Raw genomic sequence first — 18,343 nt, forward strand, 5'->3', positions numbered from 1 at the left:
TGAACAATTACATTGTATACTTCGTAAAGTCAAAAATTATAAATTTGTATTTACTGTACATAAGGTATGTTGACAATAAGCGAATGTTATTAGAATATTTGTTGAGATTTCTTTTCCTTCACTGCCTTTCGTCTGGTTAAAAAGTAGTTTGCAGTGCTTTGGAGCAGCTGTAGGTTGGAACACGATAATGATTGAGACATACCGGCGACTTTTTGTGTGTGAAAATAAGACCTTCCTCATAAAGCAGTAAATAACTGCAGTAGCAATTGTCTACGTAAGTGATAGACATATCCAACTACAAGAAACTAATACAAGTATATATATATTCATTATTGTGTTTTCCTTTTAACAGCTACTAGCTAGGGATGGCCAATTCCAGAATTTTTACTTTCCGGAATCCGGAAAGTAAAATCGGAAAAATTCCGGATTTTTTCCGAATTCCGGAAAACAAAATTTCCGGATTCCGCAAAATTTTGGCCATCCCTAGTTTATATAATGTTCATTTATATCTGGAACTGGGAGGTAAACTGTGCCAAGTCACTTTTGGGCCGAAATTGAGTAATCGTATTTTTTCTTACATTAGTACGAGGGACACTAGGAGCGTTTTGAGATGTGGACAATTGAACCCAGGAACTGAACATTTTTTCCGTCAATAAACAATCGACGCAATTTAACAAAATATTGTCTTAAAAAAAAAAAGAAAAAAACTTTCGCTTCTCCTGTGAAATTAATATTTTATGAGTTATACTACTTTACTTAGCCCTAGGTATTTCCTAATTTATGGATACGGTACACAATTCCCCGTACTTCAGCAGTCTGTTTTTGACACTTGGCAACTCTGTCCATCGGGCATTCCATTTCAGTTTCAGCCATAAACTATTAGGTATTTGCAAAAGTTCTACCAGCTTTCGACAGGTCATCGTTTAGCAGAGTCCGACCTCACAGATGCTGCAATTTTGATACACCAAATTCTGTTGTGTCTTATGTAAATGGGACAGCACAGATACGAAGACTCACTACGTTAAGAAGCAACACCCTAAACCTGAAACAGTTACTCCTGGGGTAAGTGTGTCTCACTCTCTATTGGTGAATCCCGAATGAGTGTACTTACCACCACTGCAAAAAGTGCTTGATAAAAATTATCCTGTATTTGTGCGTTCGAAATCTATATTTCCAAAAATTAAGGTTACAAAACTGGTGGAATTGTCACATCATTTGGCTGATGACAATTTTGCAGAACTGTTGAAAGACAGCGTGGGAAGCATTCGTAGGTATCTTGTTTTGGTTATCTTGAAAACATAAAATAGACAACTATCGTGAAAATAATGAGTGATCTTGTGAATTCGTGCCAAGCTATGGGATCCAATATGTGTTCAAAAATCCATTTCTTAGACTCTCACTTTGATTTTTTCTCGGAAAATCTTGCTCAGTGAGCCATGAACATGGCGAGCAATTCCATTAGCAAATTTCTACAATGGAAAAGATACCAAGGCAAATGGAGTGGAGTCAGCCATGGATGCTGGCCGACTACTGCTGGACATTCAAGGGAGACATTCCATAGACTAAATATAGTTTAAAATCATTCACAGTTTCTTAGGTAAGTAACAATGATGATTATTTATTTACAGTACAAGAACAACACCTTCGGCAAATCGAATACCATTGTGTGTCCCATAAGCTGTGTAAATTTACCGCCCGTGGTTAAGGTGCGGCAAGAAAGGGGTATGCGCTATTGCAAATATACACTGTTTTCATGTTTCAAGAAAATAGGTCCATTTCACATATGAGGGTGAAAAAAAAAACTGACTCCCACAAAATCTTCCCTGATGGAGAAATTCTGATCACATTTTTAAAATTCAGAATAATAACTTGGTATCTTTGGTTCTTGTAAAAGATGTTTTTAAAGACTAGTGCTGTTGTCAGTGGCGTATATAAGGGAGTTTCAGATTTGTAACACTTGAGCAAGATATTATGGAAAAGTAAATATTTACTATATTACGATATACGACACATACAAAAACATGCGTATCCTAAAAGGCTGAGATTGCTTGAAATACCCCCTTGATGAAACTGTGTACGCCACTGTTACACATATTTTATTTTAATAAAAAATCAAACAAGAATGTCGCAATGTTATGACGTACAGTAAACAGTCAAGAAATGTTGGGAACCAGCCTAGATAGCACAGAATTTTTTTTAATGTTTAAAAATTTGCAAAGGCAAACTAAAAATTTTGCAAAAAACTTGCCTTTTCAAATGAGAAAATTTGCCGAAAGTTCAATGCAAATAACGAAGTTTACGCTGGCTGAGTTTGCAGCAAAGTTGCCTCAGAAAACCAAAACATCTGCTAATAGAAACGAAATGTTTGCGACTGCACAGCAAGAAAATTTGCCAGGACTTCGCTGCAAATATTTTGTGCAAATTTTATTTTGACAAAATTTCCGAAAATGAGCTGATAAATTTGGTGAAAATATTAAAAGGTTTGCAGCAACATTGCAGAAAGTGTTTTCGCGATCGCAAAATCATGTTTGCTGCAAATTTATAAAGTAATATTTATTGCAAATTTATAAAGTAATATTTGGTGCAAATTTATAAGGTGATGTTTGTTTCAAATTTAGAAGGTAATGTTTGTAGCAAATTTAGAAGGTACTGTTTGTTGCAAATTTGGTATAAGGCTAATATATGTATCAAAATTCTGAAACTAGTGATCGAGGTATAAGTCAAAATATTAACTGCTTGCGATTTAATATTATTAAAACATAGGAAACATAATCTAACATTCCGGTTGCATTTATGGAGTAATCACCTGTGACCGTGACGTTTAGAAGATATTTTTCATTCTTATTTCCAGGTTCTGCCTAAATGTAATCAGAATGAGACATTGTGCTTCGTATGCTTTAATAGTCTTTAAATCCCAAGCAGTTTATATTCTGACCTGTACCTCACTAGTTTCAAAATTTATCTACATCTCTTAACCAAAATTTGCAGTAATTGTCTTGAAACTAGTACAACTATATAAAAAAAATCAAACGCGATGGGCTGATAAGGGCCATTTTTCGCCCATCGAACACCGGAAGAATGAAGAGTTCGATTCAGACAAGTTTACACATAGTAACAATATCAGTATCAGTCTTTCTCCTGTAAAGTTTTAATTTCGTAGAACCTCCTTATGTAGTTAACCCAACTCCGACAGCATTGGCAGTTAAAAATAATGCTGTAACGGTTCTTAAACTGTATTCTAATAATTTTTCTCGAAGTTCACTGGTAACCAATAATTGACAGTCACTCCAACTGACGAAGAAACTAATCCTAACTATTACCGTATTCCGCGAGCGAGACATCGGAGAAACAGCGAAGAGCCAACCACTGTTTACTACATTGCTCAGCCTGTAACCGCCAACACACTTTTGTAGCTTCGACAACTGTCCTCCGTAAATTCACAGCCTATTCAACATGTAAAAATTATTCCATTTACTAAAATCATGTGCTTATAAGCGAACCCGGCAACAGAAGAAGAGTAAAACCTAACTTTATAAAACATCAAAATTTTTATAATGTGGATCCGTCTTTTCTTAATGGCAAGCACTAAACATCTTTCGCTACTTGCCAAAGATAAAAAACTTACGAACAATAAACGTACTTAAATTTCAAATTATATTTAACGAATTCGCAATTCATCTACTTACTCAACGACCATATCCCTGTACTTACTCTCGCACACATTCACAAAATAACGTCAGGCCGCCTGGGTCAATAAAAGCATCTGATAAGAGACCAGTTAGTTTATTCTGGAGTCCTCTGATGTATTCTAATGGGTTCTTAACGATGAAAAAATATGTGAGTTGCACAGAACCTGTATTTACTTGTTTTGTCACAGTTGATGTAGCGCAGTGAATTCTGGGCACGATGCGAGCGCACTTGGTAATATCATCACATATTTGCTTTCAGCAAATTTTCAAAACAAGTTTTTTAAAGAGTTGCAAACTGTTTGCGACGGCAAACTTTCAACGCTATATTTTCAAAAAAGATGCAAGTTAATTGCAGTGATAAATTTATTTTTACAAATCAGTGAAAATTTTCAGATCATATTGAAAACTTTTAATAAATATTAAGAAATTTTGCCTTCGTAAATTTCAGATTGTTTGCTCCACTAAACGAAGCAAAAATTTGCCGCAAGTATTCGTGCTATCTGGGCAGTGATATAAATGAACAATATTTAAAAATTTGATGTTCATTTCCAGGAACATTCTAAAATTGTGCTGAAGGGGATTCTGATTCTTGGGACTCGTCCTTTCCTTACGTCGCTGTTTCTCCTCACTGTTCTTTGTTTCAATGATGCTCCAAATGCTTCAGAAAGATCATATTTTTGTACTCTTGCGTGCCAAAGCATAAACACATAACACCAGTCGATTATGAGCAGGAAACGAGCTCCCTCGTGGATAAGTAGTTAACGTACGCGCCTTTGACGTGGGAGACCCGGGTTCGATTCCCAGCGGGAGCTCATGTGGTTCGGATTCTACGTTAAGTTGTATCCATGTTTTATGTTGCCTCGTTGCTGAAAGGAACACTGAACTCAAAATCAAATCAACGAACATAAAATACAAGCGGCGGTTCGGCAGCATATTAAAAACATAAACAAACAAACAAACAAGCAAGCGAAAAGTACTTGGGTAACGCTGAAATTTTCAGGAAATTGACTGACAGATGATAGAATACAAATATTTTGATTGCTTTTCAAAGTATTCACACTTAACGGCAATACGTACCTCAGAAACATGCATTATGTATGTTCGCACTGCCTCTTCTAGGCTTAGAAATCGCTCCCCACGAATTTCACTTTTGATGGTTACAAACACGAAAAAAAAAAAATCGTTGGGGACAGGTCTGGTAAATAAGACGAACATTTTCACTGTTCAGGAGCCCCAGTAGTTGAGCTCGTATTGTTATGATGCAAAATGGTGTAACGTTTGGGGTTATAGGATCTAAGTGTATTGATTGCTTGTGGAAAACAAATGATAGTATATTATTCAGCATTAACTGTTTTGTAATTCTCCAAGGCAATAGTACAGATATGTCCAGATTTCCCGAAGAATGAAGCAACCATTTGCTTCGCGACACTGGGTGAACGAACATCCTTTGTTGGATTTCTTGAGAAACATTAGGAACACCCATACTATAGATTGTTGTTTAGTTTCGGGTTCCTCATATGAATAGGCTCACATTTCGTCATCTGTGGTGATTATGCACACAAGGTTTGACGCTCCTTTGATTCGTGTGAACATAGTCTTGCACTACATCACTCGAGCGTCGTTTGGGAAAAATGTTCTGGAAAGCCATAAAAGTCAGGAAATCCTTTTCTATGAATTTCGTCGCCACGCTGGTTACCAAGGAGTCTAAAACTGGCGGCTAGTGCAACCATAAACAAGAAGTAACTTAACTACCGAGCTTGATATATCTTATGAAGCAATATCCGGGAAGATTAAAAGTATCAAGGAAAGTTCCTTCGTGGGTATATGGTTTATATGCGCCTTTGGCATGGAAGACCTTGATTCGATCTCCGGTGGTAGTTTATGCTGTTCAGATTCCACATCTCATATAGCTTCGGTGCTAGGGAATGTTAAAATTCAAACTAACTTACAAAGGCAAGAATTTAACGTTTTGTGAATTTAGTAAATCGAAAGCTTTCTTTCATTTAGAAACAGACCGAACAGAATTATCATTATTTCATAAGGATACGGAAAGGAATGAAGCCTATTTTGAAACTACGGAGGCTAAGTCCTCTCTTTCTTTCTTTGCAGTTTAGAGTACCACGATTGTTCTCCGAAGCTAAGGGAGGTGATAATAATGCAATGGATGATGAGATGGAAATGAAAAAGTGGGAGGAAACGGGAGAACCCAGAGAAAACGCAAGTACGTGGTGTTTGTCTACAACAAATCTATGAGCTGGGATCGAATCAAATATCCCTACCCACCAGAGTTGATCGCTGTGCAGCTGAACCTCCGTGATCGCCAGAATCTAATTCGTTTCCATCCGAACAAACTGAAGTTTGAGCAGGCTTTCCAGAGGCTATTAACCAGAGCGGAAAAAAATCATGATTTAAAAAAAAAAAAAAAAAAAAATCTTTAAATCGATTTTTTTTTATTTAAATCAAATCTTTCTCCTCGTATAATATAAGTCGCGAATGAAGAAAAACATTAGGAATTAGTATTAAATGTTAATTATGCCATTTAAGTGAAAATATTGGGGTTGAATTTTGAATTAATCCCCAATCGTTAACCTATATCAATCCCAAACAATGTTTTTTCACAATTTTAAATTATGGCTTTGTTATTTTTGGTAAATTATAGACTTTCAGTCAAGCATCATTCCTATTTATCGTAGGATCATGGTTCATACCTCCTCTTCAGAATAGAACAGCCTTTAAAACGATAACATTCACGTTTTCCCTATCATGTCCCTGAAGCGGAAAATTTTGAGAAAAGTCGGGATTCTTTCTGATTTGTTTTCAAATTTTGATCCCCTCTGGACTCCCCTATGTGAACGCACAGATCTCAAAATCAACTGGAAAATACTAAGGGTGTACTAAATGTGTGTACAAAATTTCAAGTTTCTATCTTGAATAGTAAGTGCGGGAAAAATATTTAACAATGAGCTAAGAACATCCCCACAATACCACAGATGACCCGGATGTAATATAAACATTTCCTCAGACATCCCTATTTATCTTAGAATCATGATTTGTAAATTATTCTCTTCAGAATAAAACAGTGTTTCAAACGGTAACATTCAAATGTCTCCATCGTGTACGCTATCTGGGGCTGAAAAATCACGAGAAAAGGGATTTTCTGTTAAGAAACAGTTTTTTTTTTTTTTTTTAACCCCTCTGTACCGCCTCTGTTTAAAAGCAAAGATCTGATGTAACAGTTTCCTGAGACATCCCTATTTATCCTAAGATCATGGTTCGTACATCATTCTCTTCATAATAGGACAGCCTTTCAGATGGTACCATTCATATGTCTCCATCTTAGGCAGGAAAATCGCAAAGAAAGTATTTTTTGTTAAGAATATATATATATATTTTTACATTTTTGCCCCTCTGGACCCCCTGTTTTCACGCAGAGATCTGAAATCATCTGAAAAATACTAAGGGTGAACTGAACGAGTGTGCAGAATTTGTCTTCTGAATTCAAAATGTAGCCCCCCCCCCCCCCCCCCCCCCAAATAATAAAAATAGGCACAACAGAAAATATCTTTTTTAAATTTATGACGTCATCACATCCTATGGCTTGACGCAGAGAGACGTGAAAGCATATGTAACATGCTCTACAATGCCTTCGAGAAAACGAAATAAAAAGCTTTATTGGTACCTTTTTAATCGAATAATGGAGATTTTATCCTATCACCTAAAAATAAGTGATGTAATTTAAAAGGTTAAGCGTTCAGGAAAAAGTACAGCAACGTTTACAGCAAAAGTACAGCAAAAAATTTCGAGAGGGGATAGGACACTTCTAAATACGCCCTATTATCTGGGAACAAATATATAGGCGCGCACACAAAAGAATCTTCGTCTTAAATGTCGATGGTGATTTCCCCGTTGGAATAGCTAACGATTTACAATATAAACCCTATGTTATGAAGAGAAGAAAACAGGATTGCCCTGTTACCCGTTCAAAACGGGATTTTCCCTAATCATCCTCTGCATGACACTTGTTTTCATACTATGCTGTACATACTGTACATTTGAGTCTCATTGTATTATGATTATCATCTTCCATAATCGAAATAACAGAACAGAAACGGGACTTTCGGAATTTGATTTAAATCAACGATTTTTATTTGAAAAATCAAGTGATTTAAATCAATCCACCCTGCTATTAACCATCCAAACCCGACGTAGCGAAAGGCACTGTTTGAGAAATGCGAAAGCACAAGTCTATGGAACTAGCATTTGGACTCAATAGTAATATCCTCAAACGGAATAACATGGATATTAATTGCAGCAGTCGTGCTTTGGTATAAGACCAACGACGTTTGGGCCATGTAACTTGTCTTGGTGCAGTTCCATACGATGAGTGTCGTCACCATTCAATCCTAGTGTTTCGTCCTTCTAACTGAGGACAGAGCATATTCTTGGTAATAAACAGCATTCATTCCTTGCATTTTTACATGAACACCACTATAGGTGATGGCCCGAACTTTTCCACTCACGTACATCCATGCTTCGTCCATTGTCACAACAAAATTTCAATACTTGCCAGCTAGGTGGCTGGTCTTGTGGACAGGTTACAGCCACAATTTGTGGTGTATTTCACGATTCACCATTCTTGGATCATATGTATTATTTTGTCATGGGTTCTCATAGGCCGCCATATCCCAGATCTTCTTTAGCACAGGTCTTGAGAGTTTCACTGATACCCTGTTTGGATGCAACTTCGTTGATGATGTGGATTGTGCAGAAGCCTGTTATGCATAACATTTAATTATAACACTAATGGTGTCCCGCCCTAGCATAAAGCCATTGTTCCGATACTGTTCTACTATGCGGGAAATGTCAACCGTGATACATCCTTCCCAAAAGCGACCTTTTCTTCGGCAGCATTTTCCTCATTACAACACTTTCATTCTTCTGGGGAAGCTAATAGATTTGTGTGTACAGTTTTGTTGCTCTATGAAACTCAATTTGACAACTGTCACTGTCGGTAAGTTATTCTGTTGGAAATAAATCAGCCTGTGTATTCCTACCCCAAAATATGTACAATTTCCCCTGAAATAACCTATGAAATCATACATACTTAAATTACTTCTAGTTTAGATCTTGAATATATTCTTGGTTCCATTGTACGCATAAGGATGCATGCCAAACTGAATATGAACTTGATGTTGTAGACTTAGAAAGTGAAAATGGAAATTAATATTTTAATTTTATCGAAATCTGTGTTTATTTCACGCACGTGGATTTCTTAGTAGGGTGTCTACTAAAATTCCAAAATGAAATTTCGTGACTTTTTCGTGCTTTTCTTTACCAAACCATAAAATTTCGTAACATTCTCAAGAAGGAATTTGGGTACGAATTAGGCTGAATTTTTATGCATGCGATTTGGTAGCGTCCAAAGCCGACTATAGACAATTTTGGTGGTGAATTTTGATGTTTTATTAACAAAATTTCCCAGTCTGTAATTATATTAGTACAGATAACAAAAAATCGTGACCCAAATACTAAATTTCGTGACTTTTTCTTGACTTTTATGACCGTTTTCTGATTTCGTGACCGATAGACATCCTGCTTAGATTTGTTTTTTCTATGCTTGTCAAATTGTGCAGACAAGCCGGAAAAAGACTAGCGTTATATCTTCGTCTTGTTTATTTCAAGCGTGACATAACTCAAAAATTGCCCTTATTGGCTAACGGGCAGAAAATGAAAGTTAATCTTGATGTCTATCTCTGGCAAAAATTTCACAAACGTACTTCCAAAACTGGGCGCTAGAAAGCACTTGTGTCGTTCTTGCGCCAAGTTGTTTTCACCGCGTTTCGAAACTCAAACGCTTCTCCTGAAAAGTGAGGAATTTTAAGTTATGTCACTCTTGAAATAAACAGGCGTATGCGAATGTTGTCTCCATTGTATAACTTCTGTATCACATAAAACTGTGTATGTAACAAACTGTAAGAACTTCCTAGTCACTTACGCTGATGAACTGACATTTTTCTGCACATATCGATATATTGGATCTGAGATACCACAGATATATAAACTGAGGACTTCCCTCCCACGTTCAGGCAGTTTGTAATAAGCAGACGAATACTTTAACCTTTCAGAGATAAACAGCCGAGTTCGCAACGCTAACTGTAAACTTAACCTATCCTATGAGAAGTAACACTTTCAATTATCGTCCACCCTCATTCTAAGTCACACTGGACAAGTTGTGAATCCAGTGGACTTGGCATCTAGTCTCATTCAGCGAACTACAAAGACGAGCGTTTCCAGGTTCACAAGAAGGAAACCATCTACATCATCAACAGCAGGTTAGTGAAAGAGAAATAGGTTGCTTGTATACACAAATTCTCTACACATCCTAAATGCCCAATAAAGAACCATTAAACTCAGATATAAAATATACTTCTGTGTCAAGCAATTAATTTCTGCGAAAAGACTAAGATTACCATGTGTCTTTATAACACTGAATATTGTAACTAACTGATTCATACTAGCTTTGCTATATTCAATAACTTACATAAAATACAAATGCTGAGCAAAGCAACGTTTTATTATAAAATAAGAAAATAAATGTGACACTTTTCAGGAAGTATTACTTAATCCTATTTTTACAATAATATTAAATTCTCTCTCTCCTTAAAAAAAAAAAAAAAAAAAAAAAAAAAAAAAAAAAAAAAAAGTGCTGTGTATCAGTCATTGGTTATATCTTGCTCTCCCTGTTTATACTTTTTTTTTTTTTTTTTTTTTTTTAATACACATCTAATAGTCCAAATCATATCACAATATCCTTCTTGTGACACTCGAAAATCTGAAGTCTGATTTTCGACAGTGTCTGAAAAAAAAAAAAAAAAAATATGTTAGATATCCGAAACTGTCACATTTATTATTTTATAATAAAACAGTGCTTTGCTCAGCATTTGTATTTTAGTGTAAGTTATTGAATATTGTAGTATTTAAGCTCTACCTTCATCCTTCACAGTGTCATTAAGGCATGTTGTCAATATAATACAATGAACTTAAGGGTCTTCACTACAGCGAAATTAAACTACCGCTAATTTTAGAGTTTTTTTTGCAATATCTTCAAAACAAATAAAAATATTCTAAAAGCTGAAACGTAGTGAACTAGACAATACGATTTTGCATGTAATATCGTTATCACAACTCATCTATCTGCTTTCGATTTGCAACTGTAGATAGATTTAGTATTTTTTGCGGGTTCTGTAAATAGCGGTATAACAAAAGCAGATAGGTGAATTGTGGTAAAGGTATCACATGAAAAATCGTATTGTCTAGTTCACTACGTTTCTGCTTTTCGAATATTTTTATTTGTTTTGAGATATTACAAAAAAAAAAAAAAAAAAAAAAAAAAAAAAAAAAAAAAAAAAAAAAAAAACTAAAATTAGCGGTAGTTTAATTTCGCTGTAGTGAAGACCCTTAAAGGAACAATAACGCAATTGTTCATTGTTATAATGGAAAAAAATATAACTACTTTTTACTCTTCTTTGAGCTTTACAATTTTTACACACAACTAGTTCACAAGTAATGCTCAACTGTAAAATGTATGTTACAAAATAGTAAATAGGTTTCTGAATAAATCAGTATAATTCTTTGCATACTTTTGCCTTGTGTTTTAAGTTCCGTAATTCAGTCAGTGTTCAAACAGCGAGTGACTCTTGTTTCCTCCTCCCAAGCATAAACATTTCCCATAACCTTTGCTTGGCGACAGTAAAAAGATTCGATATCAGATTCTCAGGGCTCTTCTACGAAGGCTGTCTTTTCCTCCTGTTCTCCATTGCACGTTGGAGAATAGGGTAAAAAAAAGTACGAATAGGTGAGCCAATTCGAATGAAATGGGCTTCAACTAGGTCTAATCATTGTAGATATTCTCGCACGATTGAGTACGCTGAGCAGAGGAGTGAGTTTCTTGTCTCCAGCAATATAAGCTTAACCTCTCAGTGGCAAATTTCCGTTTTCTTTTTACATTCATTGAAGGAAAATGTACATTATAGTGTACACTTTGAAAAATATATATAGATGTATATATTTTTAAAAGTTTCATTATAAAGTACCTTAAGGGTTCAAAGGAATGTTAAGACGAATAATGATAATTTTATCTCAAATAAATCAATAAGTGTCCCTAAAGCATACCAAAGTTCGATGTACAATATACTGTACAAATCCCCTGAGGAGGTTAAAGCAAGCATAGGTAGGCAGGTACATTTGAGTGAGATGGGTCTCGCCGAGTTTCGAACTAGTAGCTACGTAATCCCACGCGATTGAGTAAGTTGGGAGAAGCAATGAGGTACTTCTCCAGTATTGTAAGCTGAAGGGTACGAATTATGTAACAGAAAAATTCCTTAGTTCGTCGTCGCTTGGGTGACAATTTTGAATTTAAATAAATCATAAGGGGACTCCTTTATAATCTGCCTATTCTTGTACGTACAAGGTTAGCATGAGTGATTCATTCGCTTTGAAAAGGCTATATTTTCAGAAGTATTACACGCACACACATGAAAGATAAAAGAAAAGAACCACAAACCCACCAAGTTTGTATTGTGTATTCCAGATGGCAGCACGAGTTTAGTGCCTGTCGAAAATGGAGGGAAAGCAAGAAAAAAATTCCTATGTGCTTGAATATGCCAGATGTTCGTCTCTTATAGCTGTGCAAAGCGCTTTCAGAAGAGAGTATGGAAAAGAACCGCCATGTAAACAAAGCATTTTGCGGTGGTATCGGCAATTCAAGGACACTTGTGGCGTAGCAAACAACACATTAGATAGCCATTAATTGAATTTTTCTTCCGAGCGTTAACGAAGAAACAAGTTATCACAAAATGATACCTTCTTCCACCGCTAACCACACACACAAGAAAATTCGATTAATAACTTTAAATTAGTAAACAAAACAAAATTTCAGCATCATTGAACATAAAAATTAATTAAACACACTAAAATTCACCATGCACACAAGGCAAAGAACATGAGGCATCACTTTTCAGACGCAACTAAAGTAAATGATACACAGGAATATAGGCGTATTCTTTTATAGAATTAAATTACTTTTACAATGAACAGGTCTTGTTATACTAATAGGAATGTATTGTTAATCTAAAATATCGTAGATGATAACAGATACAAGTTTTCTCTAGCTTTCAAATCAATCCATATCAGCAGCGTTTTGTTACGTATTGTTCTTCGGTTCATGTCTGCGCGCCCAATGATGGCTGCTTCCCGCGGATTCTCGCTGTTTGCGCGAACTACGCCTACCAGATGACGTAATCGCAGGTAAGGCTGTGATTGGCTGCCGTTGGTTGCCAAGGCCATGGCCACATCGTCTGCAGGATGTTGCTATCCGTGCGAGAATGCATAGCGCTGGTATATATATATAGCAGTCTTTTTAAAATAAAAAGGAACTAAGTTGTCTGAACTGAATACACCAAAAATAATGCATAAATGAGTTTATCACACACTGGCTGCTTGTGTATCGTCGAGCTCCAGTACCGTTTGGACATATGTCGTGTCACCAAAGAGGAACATATTGAACATTTGTAGAGAGTGTATAAACTTAGTGAGTTTGTGGTTCTTTCATATATTTTTAATGTGTGTACGTGTAACACTTTTGAAAATATATAGCCTTTTCAAAATGAATGAATCATTTATGCTAGCCCTGTACAATGAACTACATGTCCATCATTGTAAAAGTCTGTACATGTTCTACCTCTTTCTATTATTAAAAGGAAACAAGTATATCGAGCTCTTTTATTTCAGTAAATATAGGTATCTTTACAAGGTATATATATACAAGAAAAGAGTACAATACAATTATGTATCAATTGCATGTTTATAGCTACAGTCTTCGTCCAATAAGGGGCAACCGTCTGGATGATTCATAAAAAACCAACAAGGTTTTTGCTTCCAGAGTACAGTACCATTTACTTGAGAAACTTTCTCTTTAATCCGCTTCTGCTCATTTAGAGAGGGTACTCTCATCTGAACTGTTCCCTGACTAACACAAAATACATGATGATGATTTTTCAAAAGGGTCTGCAGTCCCCCACACTCCTTTTTCAGTTTTTTAAGTTTTTCGCTCGAAATTAATTTAGCTATTTGACCGATCTCAAATACTCCCCCTTTATTCCAATATTTACATTTTCCATTTGCTACTTCTACAAGGCACCTTTTCGTGAGTAATTCAGCCACCACGCTTTTAACTATGTCATTTACTAACTCTTTGTTTAGCTGAGTACAATTACGGACCTTCTCTACGGTTTCGCGAGGTTGAAAATGCCTAACCCAAACACCTGAATTTTCGCTACCGTCTGGCTGTTCCTGATTGCACAAACTCTCTTTACACCTTTCTTCAATAAAAGCTGAAATTTTCGATTCCACAGTTTTCGAGTCCTTGCTATCATACATCCGTTCTTTGCCTACAAGACAAATTCTCCTGGTTGATGGAATTTTGAGCCTGTCCATTTCAGTCTTAAAGCCACAAATATCACAGATCCTTTTTACATATTCTAAGTACTCAAAGTACTGACTATTTGCTGCGTTGTTTCTTTGATACTTCTTGTTGAAGTCGTATGTGCAACAAGGAAGTAGAAAGAATCGACACGTATAGGAGCTTCTTGCCGCAATGACGGGTATCCATGGTGTTAGTTCATCTGAATGGTTTCCAATCAACCAATCATACTCAGGATACAAGGAATTGTCTGACGGAGTAATTGAACACACCTAAAATGAAATTTAAAAAAAAATAAATAAAAAATAAGATTTCATACACAAACAAAAAATTGGGAACACTGATAAATCCCGAACAACAAGACACGATTTTATATGAAATTATGATGATAGTTAGTTTCCCGTCATCGGTAGATCATACGCCGCAAGTTAATAATTTGCATGCTCGAGTTATAACTATTACAAGAAACCTGACTTTCACGGGGAAAAAAAATAAAGAAACGAAACTAAATTTAAAAAAAAAACTCACTTTACAGGGCAACAAAATATCATGAAAATAAGACAATCAACTTTTTACGAATCAACTCGATTCATTCGACTCGATCAACACGACATTTATACAAAAAATGATAAGTTAACTGCAATAAAATGATAAGTTAACCGCAAGATAAACATTCTAAATAAACATTTTAATTAATTATTTAGCAATGACTTATCATTAATTTTGTCTCGATTTGAAAAAAAAAAACATATAGTTTCGACACGGCCTCTTGTCTTCTTCGGAAATTCCTGTTTACAAACTTACTTTACATCTCAAGTTTACAGTTTGGAACTTCCTAGCCATACAGGAAGGTAACAGGTCTTGTAAAAACCGACTAGTAAGTAACTGCTAAATATGCGTCAACTTATTTCAATAAGTAATTAGAGATATTTTATGGAAAATATACTATTTCTACAAACTTCAATTCAATGTTCCTAAAATATTAGGGGGAAAAATACTTAGTTCAACAGAATAGAATAAATATGCACAAAACCTTGAAATAGGTTAAACTTTTGGTTATCTATAACTTTATAGGAAAACAGAGAAACCTTAACATTTTAATCTTTTATGAATCAGGAAGTCCAAAGTCTAACTTTCAGTTCTTTTCATGTATATTAGTTTTCTACTAGTGTCGTTGATAACGTGAAGTTTGGTGTAATCGAAATTACGCTTTTTCTTCTTGTTTTTCCCTCATCTCCCTCTTTGACACCATTTCGTCGATCGAAAGCACGTGTGTTCGCCACTTGATCATACAGGAGAAATAAAGCAGCAAAGAAACTGGTTATAAGTACACAAAGTAGAAAAACTGTCATGGAAACATAATCCTTTCACTATTAATTGCCCCAGATGTATCAGTGAAAATGAGATCACTATCCTACGGAGAAAGTTCACGTTAATATCTAGCTCTTAAATCTTCGAAAAATACTCTGCTTTCCGTTATGCGAGAGTGTTCATAACACGTGGTTTTGGACTACAGTCGATGTACAGTCTGTGACTCCATGAGGATTACCTCAGCTAACTACAAATGCCGTTCCCATGCAACATATATCCAGCCTAGTGGCCGTATGAGGGAAAGATAATTAAGTTGGTGGTACCTGTGGTTCTGAATGATTGTCAGCGGACGAAGTCTTGGATTAGAATCTGAATGATTGTTAGCGACCGAAGTCTTGGATTAGAATCTGAATGATTGTTAGCGACCGAAGTCTCGGATTAAAATCTAAATGATTGTCTGCGAGCGAAATTTCAGATTGGAATCTGAATGATTGTCAGCGACCGAAGTCTCGGATTGGAATCTAAATGATTGTTTGCGAGCGAAATTTCGGATTGGAATCTGAATGATTGTCAGCGACCGAAGTCTCGGATTAGAATCTACATGATTGTCTGCGAGCGAAATTTCAGATTGAAATCTGAATGATTGTTAGCGACCGAAGTCTCGAATTAGAATCTGAATGATTGTCTGCGAGCGAAATTTCAGATTGAAATCTGAATGATTGTCAGCGACCGAAGTCTCGAATTAGAATCTGAATGATTGTCTGCGAGCGAAATTTCAGATTGAAATCTGAATGATTGTCAGCGACCGAAGTCTCGGATTGGAATCTAAATGATTGTCTGTGGGCGAAATTTCAGATTGGAATCTGAATGATTGTCAGCGAGCGAAGTCTCGGATTGGAATCTAAATGATTGCGAGCGAAATTTCGGATTGGAATCGGAATGACTTGTCAGCGGGCGAAGTCTAGGAGTGGAATCCGAATGACTGTCAGCGACCGAACTCTCTGATTGGAATCCTATCTGCATTTCTGTGATCTGGGGTCTTTAGTTCAATAAACATTTATTGGAAAATACTAAACTCCGACATTTCGTTATGTAAGGTACCAATAGTAGAATCTTTATTGGTTAATGGCTTCAAGAGATCCTGGCAGCCACAACAGGCATTGACCTACATCAGGGTGTCTACTAAAATTCCAAAATGAAATTTCGTGAATTTTTCGTGACTTTTTCTTTACCAAATCATAAGATTTCCTAACATTTTCAAGAGGGAATTTGGGTGCGAATTAGGTCGAATTTTCATCCATGCTATAGAAACGTACTTTTCTTGCGATTTGATAGCGTCTAAAGCCGGTCATAGACATTTTTGATGGTGAATTTTGATGTTTTATAGAACAAAATTTTCCAATCTGTATTTACATTTGCACAGTTAAGAAAAAAATCGTGACCCAAAAGCTAAATTTCGTGACTTTCATGACCGTTTTCTAATTTGGTGACTTTTTCGTGATATTAGTGACTTTCGTGACCGATAGACACCCTGTACATACAATTAGCTTCGCACAGCTCAAAAGAGGCCAGCGGTTCATGTAGATGTTGATAATGTTCTAACTTTGTGGTATGAAAGCTCTCGGTTTAGAGTCTCAATCTTGCTGTGTGGAAGTCCACTTTGCTGCTATCTGCTGCTATCAACATTTGACCCGGGAATTAGAGGGTCCTACATTTTAATGACAAAACAGAAATTGCACTATATCACTGAACATATCTACAGGAATGAACAATTGCAATGAATTTCAAGTTGTGGCGTCTCAGCTCGCTAGATGACCGTGGATAACGTAAAGGGACGCGTAGCATATCACTCGGTAATAAAATTTAAACCGCTTATCTCCCTTTTTGGAAGAGTCGTGGAAAAAATCTGATATACTATACGCGTTGTGAACGGACAAAATTAAAAACTACAAAATTAAACCTAGTCGTCCTCTTCTTTCCCATTTAATGGTACTTACCTGCAATTTGGTTGTTTCCGGATAGACATCCCAAATTTTACGTTTTCTCACATCAATTCCCATGCCAGGATGACCTTCACTGCTAAGAATATAGACCAGGAGACCATTGCCACAGCCTAAATCAATAAACGATTGCTTCTCAGAGAGGCTTCTATCTGTTCTTTCTTGCTCCCATAACAATAGTAAATACGATGCGATGGCTATATCCTCGTACACGAATTTCTTCGGATCTGTGTTTTCAGTCCACATCTAAATAGGAAAAAAAAAAAGTCTCCAATTAAAGTTTCTTGTCATGTATCTATTACTGAACAATAAACAATGAACATACTGTCTTCTTAACATTAGCTCCCCCGTTGATCTAGTTGCTAGTGCACGCGATTCCTGGTTCGATTATTCGACACGTGGTTCGATTCCTGGTGGGACAGCACTGAAGCATTAACATGGTTCGGATTCCACTTTAAATTACAGGTCTACGTAACATATACCCTCGGTGTTGAAAAGGGACGCTCAACTCCATCCAACAAACAAACAAACAAAAAACAAAAGTAACATGAAATAAAGTGAAAACAGATATTTGTATTCCCCTTCTTTACTGTTAAATCTTCAAATAGAGAGAGAATTTCACGCTGCTTTTGTGGATTTTTTCTAGTACCCCTTTCTTATGAATACGATCATACAGCCCAAACGGGTCTCGTACTGACTAAATGGGTTTTAGTTAGATAATGTGTATCGTAATTAACATTATCAGCTCTGTGCCATTATGTGTAGCTTTCTAAACTGAAGTTCGATACCTCATAATTTTAAGAGATTTTCTTGTTGGGGCTTCAACATGTCAGACAGTGCGGGCCACATTGAGAATTTCAATG

At 36.1% G+C, this 18,343-nt stretch overlaps 1 protein-coding gene across 1 annotated transcript in view; it reads right to left on the reverse strand.

Annotated features, from left to right (window-relative positions):
* Positions 1-13,455: 13,455 nt before the first annotated feature.
* LOC145694415 (putative tRNA (uracil-O(2)-)-methyltransferase) overlaps positions 13,456-18,343 on the reverse strand; it is a 31,531-nt gene continuing 26,643 nt past the window's right edge. Inside the window, exons 6-7 of the mRNA XM_081770613.1 lie at positions 17,478-17,726; positions 13,456-14,441 (exon numbers count right to left, since the gene is read on the reverse strand). Coding sequence (XP_081626739.1) covers positions 13,533-14,441; positions 17,478-17,726 — 1,158 coding nt within the window. The 3' untranslated portion in view covers positions 13,456-13,532. The remainder of the gene's footprint in view (positions 14,442-17,477; positions 17,727-18,343) is intronic.

The sequence above is a fragment of the Thermobia domestica genome, chromosome 9 (genome assembly GCF_964235325.1).
Source record: "Thermobia domestica chromosome 9, izTheDome1.hap1.1, whole genome shotgun sequence".
NCBI classification, from domain to species: Eukaryota; Metazoa; Arthropoda; class Insecta; order Zygentoma; family Lepismatidae; genus Thermobia; species Thermobia domestica.